The 18,635-nt window shown below is 47.9% G+C and overlaps 1 protein-coding gene across 3 annotated transcripts in view; it reads left to right on the forward strand.

The window, feature by feature from the left end:
* The window catches only part of PRKG1 (protein kinase cGMP-dependent 1), a 529,543-nt gene that overhangs the window by 29,555 nt on the left and 481,353 nt on the right, over nucleotides 1-18,635 (forward strand). Inside the window, exon 1 of one of the 3 annotated variants that reach the window (XM_054071965.1) lies at nucleotides 6,902-7,322. The exons of 1 other annotated variant lie outside the window; for it this stretch is intronic. In XM_054071965.1, coding sequence (XP_053927940.1) covers nucleotides 7,012-7,322 — 311 coding nt within the window. In that variant the 5' untranslated portion in view covers nucleotides 6,902-7,011. Of the gene's footprint in view, nucleotides 1-6,901; nucleotides 7,323-7,925; nucleotides 8,014-18,635 lie in introns of those variants that run through there. One more of the 3 variants, XM_054071967.1, reaches the window with a different exon arrangement.

Genomic DNA, 18,635 nt, shown 5'->3' on the forward strand with positions numbered 1-18,635 from the left:
TGAAAAAAACAGCAAGTTGCAGAAGGCAACTGAGGGTGGAGATGGGAAAAGATGTAACTGCATGGTAACAGCTCATGAGTTTAGTTGTGTTTGTGTAGTGTTGTATTGCGAACAGGCTCACAAGACAAACCTCACTTTTGGTCAACACAGGTTTTTCCCAGTGTATTGCTGAATATTGATGTGAGAATCATTACTCCAAAGCATGCCCCTAGAAGCTGCTGCTGCTAGTCAGAGTCCCATAGAAAGGCAGGCAAAGGGACGATCTCACACAGAAAAGATTACCAGGAGCGGACAAAGTCAGAAACAAAGACAGAAAGCTGGGATTTGACCCCAGATGTCCTGACACTCCGCTGAGTTCCTGATTGCCTGGACCACGCAGCGTGGTAAGGTCAGAGTTATATTCTGCCCAAGTACCTCTCCTAACCAACACAATACAAAGGTGACGCATTGCGTGTGTTAGGCAGCTGTAGGGTTTATGGCTGTGTCAATGGCTTTCTTAATGGTCTTGCCTCTGGAAAGTGAGGTTTGGGAGACTTTTGGTAGCCTGTGCGTGTTGATAATTCAAAGACTGAATAAATTGCAGAGATTTTTGGCATTAGGATGTTGTCCCTGTGATGATGGTGGGCTGTTTTCATCCTCGGGCAGTAGCCCCATGGTGCGTGGGCTAGGTGACAGATGAGTCGCCAAGCTCTTCCACCCCTTCACCGTAACACTGAGATATCATACAGTGGGAGGAGGAATTGTGAAGATAAAAGGATCACTGAACATGGGCTGTCCCAAGTGGTTAAACTCCAGTTGGCAGGAAGTGCAAGAAAACTGGCCTGGTCTCCCAGCCATATCTCCTTGAAAATCAGTGGCCTCAGATCCAACACATGGCTTCCAATTTCCATCAAATGTATCAGCTTCTTCCAGGCTCATGGATATGTGCGTGAGAACCAGAATGAATCTGCTTTTTTAACTATATGAACTGAGCTGATAGTTTCTATAAACTTTATCTCCATTATATTCTGTATCTCCTGGCTACAAGACTCGATCTGCATCCTTACATTTAGTTTAATTGGTCTCTAGGTTCATTTTTTTGGTAGCTTAAGGCTGAGAACAGAAGAAAATTACATTTCCAGGGATCTCCTTGTCTAAATGCTGCTTTTGCTCTACACTGTCTGTGCCCTGGGACTGCTAAGAAAATCGGGCATAGTCAGTGGATAGCAGCGCTAAGTATTTATGTTGGCAGTTTTAAGAGCATGTTGCTGCTTAACATGAGCCTAAAGAGACTTCTTAAGGCAGCTGGATAATTTTGAAGCTCCTTCTGACTTAATTCAGCCCACAGGAAGATGTGTCTAAGCTTTGCTCATGTTTAACCTTGCCAGGCAGTCCATGCCTTTCTGTCAGGTGGGAAAAAAATCAACTAGTCACTTGAGGACAGGAGAGATTGGAATCGGGGATGGTGGTTCCCACGTTTGACCTGTCTGAAGATCTGCTGCTATTTGCAGCTCCTATCTAGGGGCACACAGAAAATGTGCTTACTCCGTCTCAGAGAAAGCCCAACCCCAAAGATTTCATTTAGGCTGAGAGTATGAGAAGGTGCTACCAGGAAGCCCATAGCATCCCCTCCTGCCCTGCAGGGACTCGGGGAGGAGCGGAGCCAGCACTGAAGCAAAGGGACGCAGAGACCCACAGCCATCACACACAGCCATCTGACGGGGTTAGCTGTTGAAAATCCAGCTTTTCATGCCATTATGGGAGAAAAAGCCTGGCTTAGAAAGACATCTTTCAGCTAAAGTGTGTCAGATGCTTTTTGGAGGGCAGAGGATCTGTGTTTTCTGTAGATACATAGGCAGGGCTGTAGTGAATAGGGTCTTGTTGGTGGGGAAAAGAAGTCAGAAGGACTGTTTTGGTTACTCTAACAGAAGGAAATAGCCGCAACTTTGGCTTGTCAAATGTGTATTCAGCTTCTGGATATTGAGAATAATTTATTGTGCCATTTTTATATAAAACACATGCTCTTCCCGTAAAGATGACTGACTGATACTTGTCTGCTCTTTCAGCTCTTCAGTCCACCCAGAAGGAACCACAGATACAGGCTTTCCTCCAGCCTGCAAAAATGATGAGGGGAGGGTTATCTCTCACCTTGCCAGTGTGTTAGGTCCTTTGTGCCATCTATTTTTCCAGGCAATGGACCCACGAAAAAGAACAGGAAACTTGACTCTTAAATCTGATTCTGGCACATACATCTGTGCACACGAGGGAAGGAGGGCTTGAAATCACCATATTATATGATAATTCCATGCTATTCTACAATCGCGTCTCATCCTTTTGCCTTTCATGACATGAGCATTCATTTTTGTGCCCCTAATGCAATACAAAAAGCTAAGTATATTATCAATTGTAGCACAGCAGACCTTTTTTTTCTTGTCTTTGCAGTGAGTGATTTTTGGTAACATTTGGTATTATTTTTCTCCTATTCTCTACTCCAAATGATCCTCATCCTGGGAGGATCTCCTAGGGCAGGCTGAGGCTGTTGCACACTTTACAACAGCTACTCCTCGGTGTTTCTTACTGATCATGGAAAGAATCTACATACTAAAGGAAAATTCTTGAGATAATCCACTTGCAATGTTGATTTGACTTTTAGCACTCAGGAATTAATGGGGTTTAAAAGAAAACACTCACTGCATGAGTGCCCAACCCTGGATATCTCCATCATTTTGGTGAAGAGGAACAATGGGTTTCAGCTTCATTTTTAGAGGCTCCAGAAAGAACTAAAATAAGAGGGAATGTCCAGCGTCACAAGCCAGTAAGACTTATTGTCCGAGTTAAATGGAGTTGAAGCAACTCCCCAAATGCTGCCAATTCCTGCTCCTTGGTTTTGGCAAGGCTGCTTCGACACAGTTAATTCCAGTCTCATCCCCATCCTTAGAGGCTGAATTATTTTCCAGTTGCACCGTGGCCCCAGAAGGGGCTACCAGAGGCATGCTGTTTTGGGCAAAAGGCAAGAAGAATGGTCAGATGTGCTCTACAGAGGAGTCAGATGTGTTTGTGTTTCAGCAGGTGGCACTCCTTCCTCTGCCTCAGGGACTGCTGTGACTTTTGGGTGCGCAGTGGAATAGGACTAGATTCCCACGGATGAGACCTGGTGACTTTCCAGCGTAACCTGCAACTTCGGTTGCTTATAGCATGCTTTTTCCAAGAGTTCAGCTCCTATACGTGCTGCTTTCCTCTAGCTCTTCCTGTATTTTTAGTCTTTACTTCTTAACATGGTAAAGATGTTGCTGTGAATATGCACATAGGGAATGCATTTGGCTTTGCAGCTGGCTGGGTACCATCGGCAGGGAGAGTCGTGTGGGTCACACACCTTCCCGAATTGGCACAAAGGCCTGACCAGTGGAGAAATGCATTGCATAATCCAAGTGGTTTGGCTTTCTAGCACTGGCTGATCTGCTCCTGTAGATATTTTGGGAAAAGAGTAAGGAATTGGAGGGGATTAGGCAGGGGAAAAAATATGCTTCCAGGAGAAGGAAAATGTTTATGTATATACATACTCAGGGATGCATCTACAGCTTCTGGCCGGCTGCAGCAAGGTGACATTTGCCTGTCAGCGATCCCACTTGCTACCTGAGCTTTGATGGGCGAGCCCAGGGAGGTGTTTGTAGAATAGAGAGCTTTCAAATATGTTTTTAGCTTGGGAGATGGCAGCTGAGTGGGTGCATTTGGTGACAGATGATACTTGAAAGGTTTAGAAGCAAAAACTCTTAAAGCCTAGGAGCTGTGCAGAAAAGAAACATTGTGAATCTATCAGAGCCTGTTTGAAGAGAAGAAACACCCCTGTTTCGCTTCAGCAAGCCCCAGCATGCGGTGTTTTGGGGCAGAAAGGATGCCATCTGTAGATACTCTCTTTTTCTTTTAGTTTCCTGCTTCCTTGACACCCAGGCACGGCGTGGATAAGAAAAAAGCTTAGAGACAACCATAACCAAAGGCTCCCTTAACAAACCACAAGGAGCTTTGCCCAGTTCTCCTGAAACCCAGGTCAGCTGGTGCATTCCTACCGTTCTTCTTCCTGAAGCCGTTTCCTTCCAAGAAGACAAAGCAACTGCTGTGTCTGAGATTTTTTTTTTTATTATTGGGAACTTTAAGCTGAAAGGAATGGGATTGGAGGATTTATTTTTATCGGAGTGGGCTGGTACGCTGGGATCCCTGAGGTTACACACCAGCCAGCATCACAAAAGCCTGAAGGACTAACCACAGGGAGGAGATCTGCACTCACCCGACGATGGTTTCTCTGGGAGAGCAGTGAATAGCTGAAAATAGGCAACTGCCGGCTGCCTTCCTTTGGCAGAACTTGGCTGTCAGGTTTGAAGCCCTTTGAGCTACTTTGGCCTCATCCTTAAATCAGGGAAGACCAGCCTTAGACTTCACAGCTGCTGATTGGAGACCTAGATCTAAAATGGAACCATAAAAATCTCTCCTTAGGCCTCGTAGGTCTTATGAAAATGTACTTTCCACCTGTGAATAAATATTTTCTTTAGATATGCCTGGCTAAATTCCTTGCCGTTTCTATTTCCCGTAATTTTTCACATTTTTCCCCAGATCCTTTTTGATTTAGGTACTGTTGCCTTAGTCCCAGGCTGTGCACCTCTAATTGAAACCAAGTAATGTGGCTTTACTGCTTGTCGTTGAGAAATTATGCACAAGTTTTCCCCCCGGGGCTGTTATTCTTTTGAAGCCTGCTGGGCTTCAGTTAACCATGTCGCCGTTTCTCTTGTTCAGAAGTTGGTATCACTTCTGTAGGGAGGAAAGCAATAAAACTTTTAAGCATGTTGGCTGAACGCTATTAAAATACTTTATTTCTCATTGATTTCTAGTTTGTAGGCAGCAGGAGCGCATCTATTTAACGCCAGTCTTCTTTAAACTGGAAATGATCAGAAGATATTTGGTATTTTTTTCCTAGTGAGTTCTGCAAGATTGAAATGGAGGGAATATAGTAAAAAATGCTCTCTGAACTTAATTCACTTTGGCAACCCATGAAAACAACCAGGGGACTTTGCTTTTGTGCTTGGCACATATGTATCAAGGGGACTGAAAAGAGAAGCATTTTACATAACACAATTTCTTTTTAATATGCATCTCCAAAAACACAGGCGGTATCACTTATGTTGAACCTGCCAAGCCTCACGCTTACGAACAGAGGCCAGGCCATTTCAAACAACAGTGCTGAGCAGGGAGCAGTTGTAACTCCTCATTGCTTCTTTTTTTCTTCCCCAACTTATTTTATAAAGACCATCTGCAGGTTGAAAGCTAGAACTTTGGACTCAGCCAAGCGCCAGGATGTAACAGTTAAAAAAAACAAAGCAAAACCAACCAAAAAAAAGCTCAGTCCCATAAATACGGTGTCTGTCTGGATGTCTGTCATCTCCAGCTAATGCCTGGATGGGAGATCTAGACATGGTGCTAACAGTCAATACAAACATGTAGGTATTACCCACCTCTAAAACACCTACACATGGCTGTACCCTCTCTCTCTCCTCCCCAGAGACGGAACTGAAGCAGCTGCTTTTGCTGCCCTGAAAACATAACGATGTCTGTGCCCCAGCGCTGCAGAAGGTCATTGCAGGCACCTGTGCCTCAATGGGCCATGGAGCTTGACCCCTCCAGGCTCTGCATTTATTGGGAAACTCCCACTCCTGCTATTTTCTTGCTCATAGATCCCTCTTTCTGCCCTGGAGCTATGTTGTCTGGTTGGTGTTGGTACGTTGTGCATAGCTATCCCTACTGCGCCTGCAAAACAGAGTCAGTTAGGACCGAGGTTCTCAGCTGATGCTGCTTGATTGGTTTATGTTGTTATTTTCGTCCTGCAGACCCATGGACTGTATCACACAGGGAGCACCGGTGTGTGGTGGCCACAGTCCTGCAGGAAATCCCAGTGCACGAGGGGTCGTGCTGGAAGCCCCCATTGCGTTTGGTACGGCAGAAACAAGCTGACACTTGTATGCGGGTCTTGGGGCTGGGCACAAAGTCCGTTTCCCATTTTTGAAGTCATAGAATCATAGAATGGTTTGAGTTGGAAGGGACCTTAAAGATCATTCAGTTCCAACCCCCCTGCCATGGGCAGGGACACCTCCCACTGGATCAGGTGCCCAAGGCCCATCCAACCTGGCCTGGAACACCTCCAGGGATGGGGCAGCCACAGCTTCCCTGGGCAACCTGGGCCAGGGCCTCACCACCCTCACGGTGAAGAAATTCCTCCTTATGTCCAGTCTAAATCTTCCCCTCTGCAATTTAAAGCCATTTCCCCTCATTCTATCACTCCGTGCCTTTGTAGACAGTCCCTCCGCAGCTTTCCTGTAGCCCTTTCAGGTACTGGAAGGTCAGGGATGGGGCTCCCACCACCGCCCTGGGCGACCTGTGCCTCAGCACCCTCGTGGTGAAGAAATTCCTCCTTATTTCTTCTATCTGCCTCCAGGCTTTTCCAGGCATACAGGGCTGATATCCACATTAAAACCTGGGGTTTTGGAGCCCCGAGCTTGCCGGGGCTGAGCCGGAGCCATGCTGGAGAAACGATAAACCCCGGCTGGTTAAAAAAAAAAGGGAAAAAAAAGGAGAAAAGAAGTAAATAGAAGGCAAACGGGGCAAGTTTTGTGGGAAAAAGTAGTTGTGTGGGTGGGAGGTGAGGCGGGAGGGGAGAGGACCCCGAGAGCGGGACGGAGTTGGCGGGTTTGGACCCGTTCGCTGTCTGTGAGGGGGCTGTGGGGGGCTGAGGGGGTCAGTGGGGGGCTGCGGGGGGCTGTAGGGGCTGTGAGGGGGCTGCGGGGGCCGGGGGGGGCCGCGGGGGGGCCGCGGGGGGTCAGTGGGCGGTGCAGCCCCCGCCCGCCCCGCGTGTGCGCCGTTCCCGCCGCTCCCGACGCAGGCGGAGCCGACGCCGCCCCGAGCCGCCCGGCTGCGAGCGCGGCCCCCCCGGGCCGGGGCGAAGTTGGCCCCGAGCGGGGAAAGTTGCTGCCGGGAGAGGCGAGCGGGACCATGGGCACTTTGCGGGATCTCCAGTACGCGCTGCAGGAGAAGATCGAGGAGCTGCGGCAGCGAGATGCGCTCATCGACGAGCTGGAGCTGGAGTTGGACCAGAAGGACGAGCTGATCCAGAAGCTGCAGAACGAGCTGGACAAGTACCGCTCGGTGATCCGGCCGGCCACGCAGCAGGCGCAGCAGCAGAGCGCCGGCACCTTGCAGGGCGAGCAGAGGACCAAGCGGCAGGCGATCTCGGCCGAGCCCACCGCCTTCGACATCCAGGATCTCAGCCACGTCACCCTCCCCTTCTACCCCAAGAGCCCACAGTAAGCGGCGGGGTGATGGGCTTCGCCCGCGGGGAGCGCCCCGCGGCTCTCCCCGCATCCCCCCGTGCCTCTCCCCGGATCGCCCCGCGTCCCCCCGGTTCCCTCTCCCCGCATCCCCCCGCGCCTCTCCCCAGATCCTCCCGCATCCCTCCGGTTCCCTCTCCCTGCATCCCCCGCGCCTCTCCCCGCATCCCTCCTCTCCTCGCACCCCGGTGCCTCTCTCGAACCCCCCCGTTCCTCTCCCCTCATCCTCCCGGGTTCCCCGTGCATCTCCCGGCATCCCTCCCCCCCCCATCCCGCGTTCCTCTCCCCGCATCCTCCCGTCTCTCTCTCCCCGCGCCTCTCCGCGCATCTCCCCGGTCCCGCTCCCCGTCCCTCTCCCCGCATCCCGCTGCCCGCATCCCCCGTCTCTCTCCTCACACCCCCCCGTCTCTCTCCCCGCATCCCCCGGTCCCTCTCCTCGTCCTTGTCCCCATCCCTCTCCCCGCATCCCCCCTCGCTCCCCGCCCCGGCTTCTTTCCCTCCGTCCCCGGGAGCCCCCGGTCCCGCATCCTCCCGGCAGCCCCGCGGGGTGGGAAAGCTGCGATCTCTGGGCTCGGGGAGGAGGAGGAACGCGCGCTGGGAGCGAGCCCCGAGCCGGGGCGAACCGAGGTCCCGGAGGCTTCGCCGCTGCGGGAGGGGAAACTTGTCGGTCGGGTCCCCATCAGCCTTCTCGCCGCCCTCGCCCGGCGGGGACGGGGTTTTTATTGCGGGGAAGGCGGTGTCAGGGGCGGGTTGCGGGGTCCCGGGCCGGTGCAAGGTGTGCGGGAGGCGGCGGGGAGGGCGAGTCGCAGGGAACCTCGCGGAGATGCTCTGCCCCGCTCGCTCACTTGCCGCATCCCGGGCAGATGACAGAGGCTTAAGCGGAGAAAACGGAGCCCTCTCCGGTGCGGGATCGCTCCCCCCCAGTAGTGCCTTTTCTCAGCCAATGAATCGCGATGACTTTGGTTCGGAACTCCTTAAGGGGAGGGGGGGGGGGAGAAAGAGGAGACCGAGGTGATGCGCTGCCCGAGCGCCGGCGTCGTGTGCGACCTCCCCGCTGGGCAAATCCGCCTCCCTTTGCGGCCCTCGCTGAATTAAAGGGGACCGCTGGGGCCGCGGGGATCCTGGAGCCGTCCCGGGAGCGGGGGTTGTCCCACGTTGCGGGAGGGTCGCGGGTCACCGCGGCATCTCCAGGGCGAGGGGTTTGGTGGCGGGGCCGGGGCTGCCCCGCCCGGGGATGCGGGAGCATCTTCCGTCTCTTGGCAACGGGCGCGGGGACCCCCGGCACCGCCGCTCGGGGGAGGGGGAAAGGAGGAGGGGGACGCCGCCTCCCCGCTGGTATTTTGCCCTTTTAAGGCGAACCGGCAGCGGCTCCGGATTCGAAAGGGCGGCAGGGAGAAACTGGAGGGGGACCACAAATCCTCGAACGAAATATCACCCCAAAAAGTGTCTGGGTGGAGGGTGGCTGCCCCGAGAGCGGGCGGTGAGGCTGGGGGAGCCATGTGATAGCTGCAGGTGCCTCAGGTGGGATAAGGCATTCGTGTCCTGAGAGAATTAATTTCCTCAATTAAACTGTAGGACGACGTGTTGCATCCAAAGCTGCTTATTTTTCTGCCAGGGGTGTGTGTATGTGTTTATCCCTTGGTGCCCTCCAAGTGTGAATCGAGCCGGCTGAGGCTCAGGGAATGCTTTGAGTTTCAGTAGAACGAGCTTGGAATCTCTGCCGCGTCCAGTGGAATACGTAGGAAGGCTGACGAAGCCTTAAATTAACGGTTTCCGGCTTGAATTGTAGTTGCTTGTTGCATAAACTCCTCACAGTAGTCTCAGGTGGGGCGTAGTTTGTGCTGTCTGCCCGAGGGAGCGTTCTGCGTTGACCTTCCGTGGTTGGTACTCTAATACTAGTCACGACATTTAAGGCAACGTGTAGCTTCAGACCTTAATTACTGAGGTGGAAAGGGTACTCTTTCACAGCTTCAGAAGCTGGAGTGGCTCTGGGGAGCATTCTTTCTTCTGTTTGAGGCATCACGTTATTGTGATGAGAAGACTTCAAAGCCTGGTGATAAACACTTGGACACCTGTTGAGGTGACACGATGTCTTCTGGTGGTGGATGGTCACACTGGGGGCTTGCATAAATCTGTATCTGCGCTGATAAGCACTTTTAATTTGAGCGTCCCTATGGGAAGGAAGATATGGCCACCTAAATATAGGAGAACAGGAGCCATGCATGTTGCTTACCTGTAGTTCTGGTTATGAAAATGCAATCCAGATGACCTGCTCTGTTTGTGATGGATGTACCTGTGAGACCGAGTGAGGAAGCACGACTGCTTTAATTTATTTGAGGTCATTAATACCTAAATGTTTACTTTTCTTATGCTTTTTTACATGCAGCCACAAACGTAGCTTACGCAGTGCTTGTGTGTAGCTGAGAAGTCCTTGTCCTCATCAAAATGGGACACAATCTTGATGACATGTTGATGTTCAAGATAACCGTTTGTGGTGGCACCAGGGGTTAAGATGGAGAGGACCTGGAAGCAGAACAGGAAGTACCAAAATACGCAAAGAAGGATTGACTTTTTTTGCCATGTCCACACTGAGCCTCCGTGACTCTTGAAGTAGTGGCATCCAACCTTTGGTTCTGACAAGCCACCAAGCATTACACAAGAAGTAGGAACACCAGGAGGACATTTCCTGAAGAGGAAATCTTCAGTTGTTTGGTAGCCTGTGTTTTTTTTTGCAGTTCAGTGGTGCTGGGTCTGTCCTCCTGCTCTGACGGAGCACCTAAGGTGGCTGGAGATCAGTAGGTTCAGGAGTATTAGGAAGCCTTTTAGAAACAAGGAGGAATGATCACGAGGACCGTGGCAGACCTCTGATACCTGTGGCTCTGACTGTCGTGAAGTGTCTGTGGAAGCTGCTGTTGATACTGCATAGAAGACTGAGGGTTATAAAATGTCTAAACTTTGAATGGCTTTGAAGCGTGGAAGTAAATTTAATTGCCTTGTATGGAAAAATAGCGTTAAATTTCCTGCAAGATCTGACCTTGCACATAATCCCCACCATTTAAGATGCATATTGTTTTAAAGAAGTACCTATTTCCGAGTGTTCAAAGAGTTTTAGGTGCTGTTGCAGGGTTGGGCTTATTTTGCCTTTAAACTTTTTCTTTTTTTTTTTCTTTAATATGAAATGAGACTTTGTGAGTTCACATGAGGAGTTTATAGCTAAAATCCCGCTATTTTCTTTCAAGTTATGAGACCAGTGAGAGAAGTCAAGTACTGGCATATTTGTCATTCTTCCCGTTCGAGTAACTACAAGCCAGTTGTCTAAAGTAAGTGGCTTTTTCTTTCTCCCCACAAAGGAAATAGCTTGTAAGGAGTGACTGGAGTAAGCGGGTACACACTGTGGAGAGAGCTGGGTCGTTTTTCCACGTTGGAAAAATGCCTTAACAAATCCTTATCTCCTCTTCATCTTCTAAAATTGCTGCTGTGTTTGTTTTTCCACACCTTTGACCTCTGGCAGGATATATCCTGGCTGCTAACAGCCTGTCAGCACAAGGAGAGTACTGTGAGACCACATTTGTACCAACTGTTATTCCAATTAAGATTTTACAGAGCTGCAGACCAAAGAACGGCCTTTTCAACCAGAGAGCTGTAACTCTCGTCTCTTCACTTTCGTTATTTTGTACTTGCCATGGGAAAATACCCAGGGCTTTAATTTTAAAAGGCTGTTTTGTTTGGTGATTGGCAACAGCTGTGTGCTTTTTTGGAGGACTGTGTAATCAGCATATTTTGTTTTCCAGAAGGGGGAAAAAAAACTGTAGAAGCAGAATGTAAAACAAAGCAGAGAGCTCGTGAGCATGAAGAAATGTATAGGGCCTGATCTACTCTTGTCGGAGGTGGTATATGCCCTGTCGTTAGCTGAGATAACAGCGAAACGCTATGTTGTTTATAGAAAATGCTGAGTAAGATGAAAAATGACCCGGTTTTGTGAGTTAACAGGCTTAGGAATGCTTTTAATGTGAAGTTGGAGTATCTGCCAAAATCCCAGAGATTTGTTTTTTTGGTGGAGGAGCAGCCTGTGAGTTCTGGTTTGAAAAAAAAGTAAAATACTTGGTTGCGTGGCCTTAGAGAAAATGCAACGTACATACAAGAGATTTAGCAAAATCCCTTCAACGACCGAATTGCTTCTTTGAAGGCGAACGTGCACATCTTCCATGGACTAAAGGCTTATTTTTAATTGATTGTACTAGTAATAACCCCCCCAGAAATATTTGAAAAGCACTTCATATTTGGAGCGGTTGCACAGAATTATCTGCTGGTATTTCTAAATGGTGCGTGTGCTGCAGTACCCAGGAGCCTTTCATTAATGAAAACTCTCAAACTATTGTTCTAAAACGCTGAAAACCAACAAAACCCCCAGACTCTTTTCTTAACCCCCCTGCTTTCCTCTTTCTTAAAATCATTTGGAGGGTGGTTCCAACATAATGTAACCACTCAAAGCTGATGGTTGAGGTGATTTAGGGACCTGTGATCAGGAACTGAGATGCTCTCCTGCAGCGATGGCTTCCTAAAGTTTGGGATGGGAACTGTGAAATCAGACGAGGGATGGTGGCCGCTTTAGTCCTGTTACTTTCTGGGTTTGATGTGGAGCTGTGGAAGACATCATATCAAAAGCAGTCAGCAGCGATGGATTTAATAGGGCAACCTTATGGTTTTTTTTGGTATCAGGATGTAATTCAGTATGATGTGTCCAGTGACCAATTCAAATGCATTTAGCATTTGTTTGAGAGTAATTAGCTGCTGTAGTTGTTTTTATGCGCTGTGTGATATAGCGCTGAATCCATCTGAATGTAGTTAGCATTGCCCTGCCAAAGGTTTATGTGCCTGGAAAGATCTGCTAATTCTGGATTAAATGTTGACATCCATTAATGGGGATAACCAGGGCAGGTTTAGGCTAGGTTTTAGGAAATATTACTTCACCCAAAGGCTTGTTGTGCACTGGAACAGGCTGCCCAGGGAAGTGGTGCAGTCGCCATCCCTGTAGGTATTTAAAAGTTGTGTACATGTGGTGCTTAGGGATGTGGTTTAGTGGTGTACTTGGCAGCGTCAGGTTTATGGTTAGCCTTGATGATCTTAAAGGTCTTTTCCAACCTAAATGATTCTGTGATTTAAGGGGTTAGGACTTTAGGTTTAGGACTTTACGAATGTGTGCTGAGTGATGATGAGGCAGTATCTCTCCACTGGTAGGTCTGTGAGAAAGGAAGATGTGCCTATCATTACGTGGCCAAGAGCATTGCCTTGGGGAACGATCTCCCTTAGGCCTGCATTGACCAGCTTTTCCCTTCTCTTGGTGCTTGGGAGGGGTTGAGATGGACTTTTCTCCTCCCATTCTTGCAGCGTTGTGCCACTCAAACCCTATTGTATTTTTTGTGTTTGGCTTTAGCTGGCTGATTTGTGTGGACAAGCTCTCAGAACATGAGCCAGCAGTGTGCCCAGGTGGCCAAGAAGGCCAATGGCATCTTGGCTTGTATCAGAAACGGTGTGACCAGCAGGTCCAGAGAGGTGATTCTCCCTCTGTACTCAGCACTGGTGAGACCGCACCTTGAGTACTGTGTTCAGTTCTGGGCCCCTCACCACAAGAAGGATGTTGAGGCTCTGGAGTGTGTCCAGAGAAGAGCAACGAAGCTGGTGAGGGGCTGGAGAACAAGTCTTACGAGGAGCGGCTGAGAGAGCTGGGGTTGTTTAGGCTGGAGAAGAGGAGGCTGAGGGGAGACCTTATTGCTCTCTACAACTACCTGAAAGGAGGTTGTGGAGAGGAGGGAGCTGGGCTCTTCTCCCAAGTGACAGAGGACAGGACAAGGGGGAGTGGCCTGAAGCTCCGTCAGGAGAGGTTCAGGTTGGATATCAGAAAAAAATTCTTCACAGAAACAGTCATTGGGCACTGGAACAGCTGCCCAGGGAGGTGGTTGAGTCACCTTCCCTGGAGGTGTTTAAGGAACGGGTGGATGAAGTGCTTAGGGACATGGTTTAAGGGAGTGTTAGGAATGGTTGGACTCGATGATCCAGTGGGTCCTTTCCAACCTGGTGATTCTATGATTCTATGATTCAGATGCTGTGAAGAACAGCCCACTCCTGTAGCCAGTCTTGCTGGATCTGGTAGATGGGACTTGTTGCTCACCCAGCGGCCCAGTCCTAAACTTAGCTGATCTTTATGGCCAGCTAAGGCAGAGTTGCCTCGTCAGCCCTCTCCTCTCTTGACTCCCCAAAGATGCAACTTTCTCCGCTCTTGTTTGTGCAGCAGGGCTGAGAGCAGAGCCTCCTCAGCCTTGCAGGGATAAGGTTTTGTTGTGAAGGGTGATATGCTTCCTGACAGAAGTTTAAACATGCAGCGTGTCAAGGATAGTGGCAAACGCAAGTCTGTCAAATGTTATTTTACTCTGTTTTGACACTTCTGGCTTTGGTGGTGGACAGGGCTTTCCTCTGCGCAGGAGGCACACGGGTGACTGATGCCTGAGAGTCTGTGCTGCTTAATGCATTGTGAAGTGGCAAGCGTGAGATTGGTGGTAGTTTGGCTCTTTGTATAATTCAGCCATCGGAGGCTTCAGTTACTAGTGGTGGTAAGGAATAACTATGTTGTATTTAGTCATGAGGTCTGACACAAAAGATGAGACTCTCTGTAGCTCTTTATTTAACAATTTAAGAAAATCGACTACAATCACCTTCAAAGCAGTTCCCTTCTGAGCTGACACAGCGCTGCATACGATGCTGCCAATGTTCAGAGCAATTCCACGGATTGTTGTCTGAAAGGCTGTTGAGGATCTCTGTTGGTTTTGCTTTCGCGTCTTCTGACAAATAATGGGTTCCTTTGAGCACCAACTGGATCTTTGGGAAGAGGTAGAAATCACAGGGAGCCAGGTTTGGAGAATGGGGTGGGTGCTCAAGCGCAGTGATGTTCTTAGCTAAAACAGACACGGACGAAGTGCTGCGGGCTGGCACGTTGTCTTGATGTTAATTCCTGTTCACTCTTGCACGTTGACATTTTCTGACCAAGGGTAAGAAAATGTTTGTGTTAGAACATGTGTCCACTTGTACTGAGTGAAGTGATTGAGCTGAGCCTTGTCTTACTGTGACAGGTTAGAACACGTTCCCTAATCATCTTTGTCTCTTCCCTCCCAGTCTTGATTACCAGACTGTAGGGTTAATCTTGGGGTTTGTTTTTTTTTTGTGTCGGACCTTGTATTATGCAGAGAACAAAGATTTCTGTCTAGTAGCCAGTAGTGTTCTGGGTCATCTCTGAAGTAGGCTTATTTAGTCAGGTGATGTTTATGCTGAATGTCAGATCTAAGAACTGGAGGTGTTTTATCCAAAAGAAGGTAAGAACCAATTCATTAGGCAGAGCTATTAAAGCCATGTAATTGTTTTGTCGTTTTCTGTGTGATTCTTGATTTGATGAGTGACGGCAAGATTAAACGTCACTGCAATTTCATTTACTTTTAGTTCTGCTTAGTAGCAACAAGCAACACATACTTCTTGGAATTTCTGCAGCTTTCTGATTTTGGTTTTAGTGGGGCACTGTAAATACACTGTGTTTTAAAGCAAAGTAGCTCTGTTCAGAAGCTGTATTGAAGTCTTTATGGTGGTTATATGCAAAACAAAAGTAGTCAGCAAATACAGTAGTTTTAAGCACTCTTATAGCACTTAAATGAAGGCGATCATTAACGTAGAAACTTTTAAAAATTGTGATACATCTGCATAAATTTTCTACAGAATTAACTTTTTCCTTTTATCTGTATTGCTTGGTGAATGCTATAGGCGGAGAGTTATAAAGTACATCAACAGAAAATGAAGTCTCAGACCATGTTCAAGAATGCCTTCTCTCCAGACTTGCTGTGAAAACAGTGTCTTGAGCTTTAGCATCCTGCGTTCCTAAACGCAATAAGCACCCTACATGTCTGGAATTAATAAACAAAAAACCAGTACAGATCAGTGTGCTGATATTGAGGAAAAAGGTGAATTTAGACTAGCCAGTTGCTTGCTGTGATCTGCCTTGCAGACTCACCGAGAAGGCGCGTGGACTCCAGGCTTTTAATGTCTTGCTGAGCACTAGATGCAAAATATGAGTAAAGGAAGAAAATTATTCCTTTGAAGAGTTAAAAAGGATGCAGTGGTTTGATATGTACCATTTTTTTTTTGTTTACCTTGCTTGGGAATAGGTACTGTGGGATGCTAAGATTTCGGAAGTCATTGAATACGAACCTTATTTTACAGGAAGGGGGTCCTGGGAAACTGCTTTTTGAACTGGAGATGGTGGTTTAAATGCCACTTACTGTCATAAACGATACTCCTTACTGCCTGTCCTCCTGGTATTTCTTCTCTTTTGGCTTCTCGTGATGCCGAAATACTTGCATTTGTAGCTGGCTAAAGGTTAAATATTTGTATGGATGTTTTTCACCTGCTGTTTTGCCATTTATAGGGGCCACCTGCAGGCAGAGAAGTCCCTGACTTTCACAGTTCATGTAGTTTGTCTTTAATTTGAAGGGCTGATAGAACAAGAAAAAAAGAAGTATTTGCTACATTGGAGCCTCAAATAACTCAAATAATTCCTTTCTCCTTTCAGGATCTACAGAAGTGGCTTGGTTGCAAGTGTGCAAGTTGCTTGGACATGTACTGTGTATACTGACATCCTAAACGTCTGAAATAGTTTTAAGGTCTTATAGAAATAGCGGTGAAGCACCTACCTGGGAGGGTTTGTGTCACAGTGATAGCTATGGTGTACTTGTGAAAGAGCGAGCACAGGACTTGCATTTTGCAATGTTCATGCGGTCGCTGGTTTCCTTGGAAACTACTGCCTGAGCTCATAGAGCCAAACTTGAGCACTGGTGCCTGGTTTCGAAGTAGAAAATGGGCTCCCAGACTTTAAAATTGCAAAGTAGTTGGGATTACTTGGACTGTGCTTGGCGCGTGTTTGTTAGGAGCAATCTTAAAGCAGCATATCACCGAAAAACACCTGGCGTCGTACTGCAACACCTTTGCTGCTCAGAACTCTGTTTCTTTCACAAAAATTTCCTTTTCTGATTCGATTTGTGAGTGTATTTGTTGCAGGCGTTTCCTGTTTAACACACAAACTGTGTCAGGAAAGCTGAGAACTGGATCTGTGTCCTAGGCTTGAAGTGAATTGGAAAACTACCCGGGCAGGCCAGGTCATTTTGTTCACTTGTTGAGTATCCTCTGAGGTGGTGATGGTGGTGGGTGATCTGAACGGGACAGCAAAGACCATAATGCAAATGTCTCGGTTGTCCAAAAACTAAACTAGAGTCTTGTAAATATACACCTACTTCTTGTTAAGTGTGATATCCTGCCTTCAAGAGAGAGAGATACATAAGGACAGTTGTGTATGTGCACGTACATACTTATCTACGTGGATAGGAGTATTGCATTAACGCAAACATAATGCGAGATGGACTTCTATTAGGGTAGAAAACAAGCGTGCTTTAATATCAGTGGTGTATATGGATTTTTTCCTACTATCAGCTGCGGTCTGGGAACGTTGAAATGCTGTCTTAGCAGCCACAGAGGAGCATTCTGATTCAGGAGCAAAAGAGTAACTAATCGGTGATGTGGATGTGATAAAAATCTGAAGCTGTTACTTCCTGCCTCCAGTGTAAGGGGGTCCCTGGGATCTGTCAGTGCTTGTTACTGTTTAAACTGCTTCTTTGTGTCAGTTGTGTGCAAAGATACACCAGGTGAGGGGAATTAATTAGTGCCCTTGTAGTCCACAGGCTGGATAAGGAAAATAGCTTTCTTGACGGGTAACATTTCTGAGGAAAAGCAGGAATCCATTGCCCTATGACTCAGGTAACAGCGCATCGAGGCAATAACGAGCGCTTGAGGAAGGTGTAGATAAACCAAATGTGATGCCGCTCAGCCAGAACTTTATGCTTGTTGGAAACAATAGCTGTCTTAGTCACTATAGAGATGCTTTGAAAATCATGGCTCTTAAAAACTGAGAAATTCCTTGAGGTAAAATGGAAGATCAGGCATCCTCCTTTCTGCTTCGGAAGCACATGTGCAGTGAGCGGAGTGTTCATCCACCTCTTTGCCTGGAAGTTTCAGTATTGCTTAAATTAGTGAAAGTCTGTAAGGGGTTACGTGAGGTTTAACGGTGGCTAAACTTGGTCACATAGAGGAGAGAGACATCTTTTGGCAGCTACTGTGTTTTGTAGTTTGATAGATATGCTTAATGAACCAGAGATAAGTGATTTTGACATCTGATAAGTGACACGTGGTCTTCAGCAGAGCTGTTCAACGTAGCTGCCATTGGGGCGGCTCTTCCTTCTAGGAAGCCGGTCCATCTGATAACATCCAGACTTTACACCTCCCTAAAAAAAACTGCCTTTTTTCCTATATACATCAGGAGGCAGAGAGCTTCCAGCCCCCAGATACCAAGGGAGGCTTGATTTTCCTGACAATCCAGCTTTTCTAGTGTGCCAGTTAGTACAAAATCAGTTGACTCGCGACTGATTGGTTGTGACGTCCCGTGGGCCTTCTGTTATGGGCAAACAGCAGTTCTGTCACGTTGGCTGCCTGCACCTTGTTCGGCTCAGCTGGGAGGCAGAAAATGCGCATCCTCTGCCTTTAAGAACCGGCACCAAAAAGGGCACAAAGCAGGAGAGCACCTGGTGCGCTGTGTGATGGGACGTCTAGCGGTAATGTCTTTGAGTTATATTGACAAAACACCACAGTGCATGCTGTGCAACGGCTAAATGTCATCCTGCAGTGACTCGATACGTCTTTGCGCACTGCTTGATGAAGTGCTGCTCCAGCTCTGGGAGGCTGTGTTTTAGCGTTTATCATTACTTGTCCTTATTACAGTCCTCCCCGTGGACCAAACAACAGCAGAGTCTCATGGGTGGGGAGTGAACACAAAGGAATGGGTCAACTCTCAGTTAGGAATGTAGGGATATGTGTACCTTCAGGCATAACTTGTGTCCGAGTGATCACATGGTGCTGCTTAGCTAAACTTGCTACACATTTCAAAACTAATTGATATGGACTGTGTATATATATATATGTGTAAAAATATAAATAAGCGTTTATTTTCCTTACACATCTTTGCACATGTAAATCCTGTTAACACAGCAATCGGACAAAGGAGAGAACACATCTCCTGCTCATCAGATACTTGATTGCTTTCTGTTTTCCCAGTAGAAGCCTAGCTTGGCGAGGCACAGGAGAGAAATGAAACGTGGAGAGATGATGGCTTTTCTCTGTTATCAGTATATCCAAACACAGATGTAC

This window comes from Cuculus canorus, chromosome 7 (genome assembly GCF_017976375.1).
Source record: "Cuculus canorus isolate bCucCan1 chromosome 7, bCucCan1.pri, whole genome shotgun sequence".
Classification (NCBI taxonomy): Eukaryota; Metazoa; Chordata; class Aves; order Cuculiformes; family Cuculidae; genus Cuculus; species Cuculus canorus.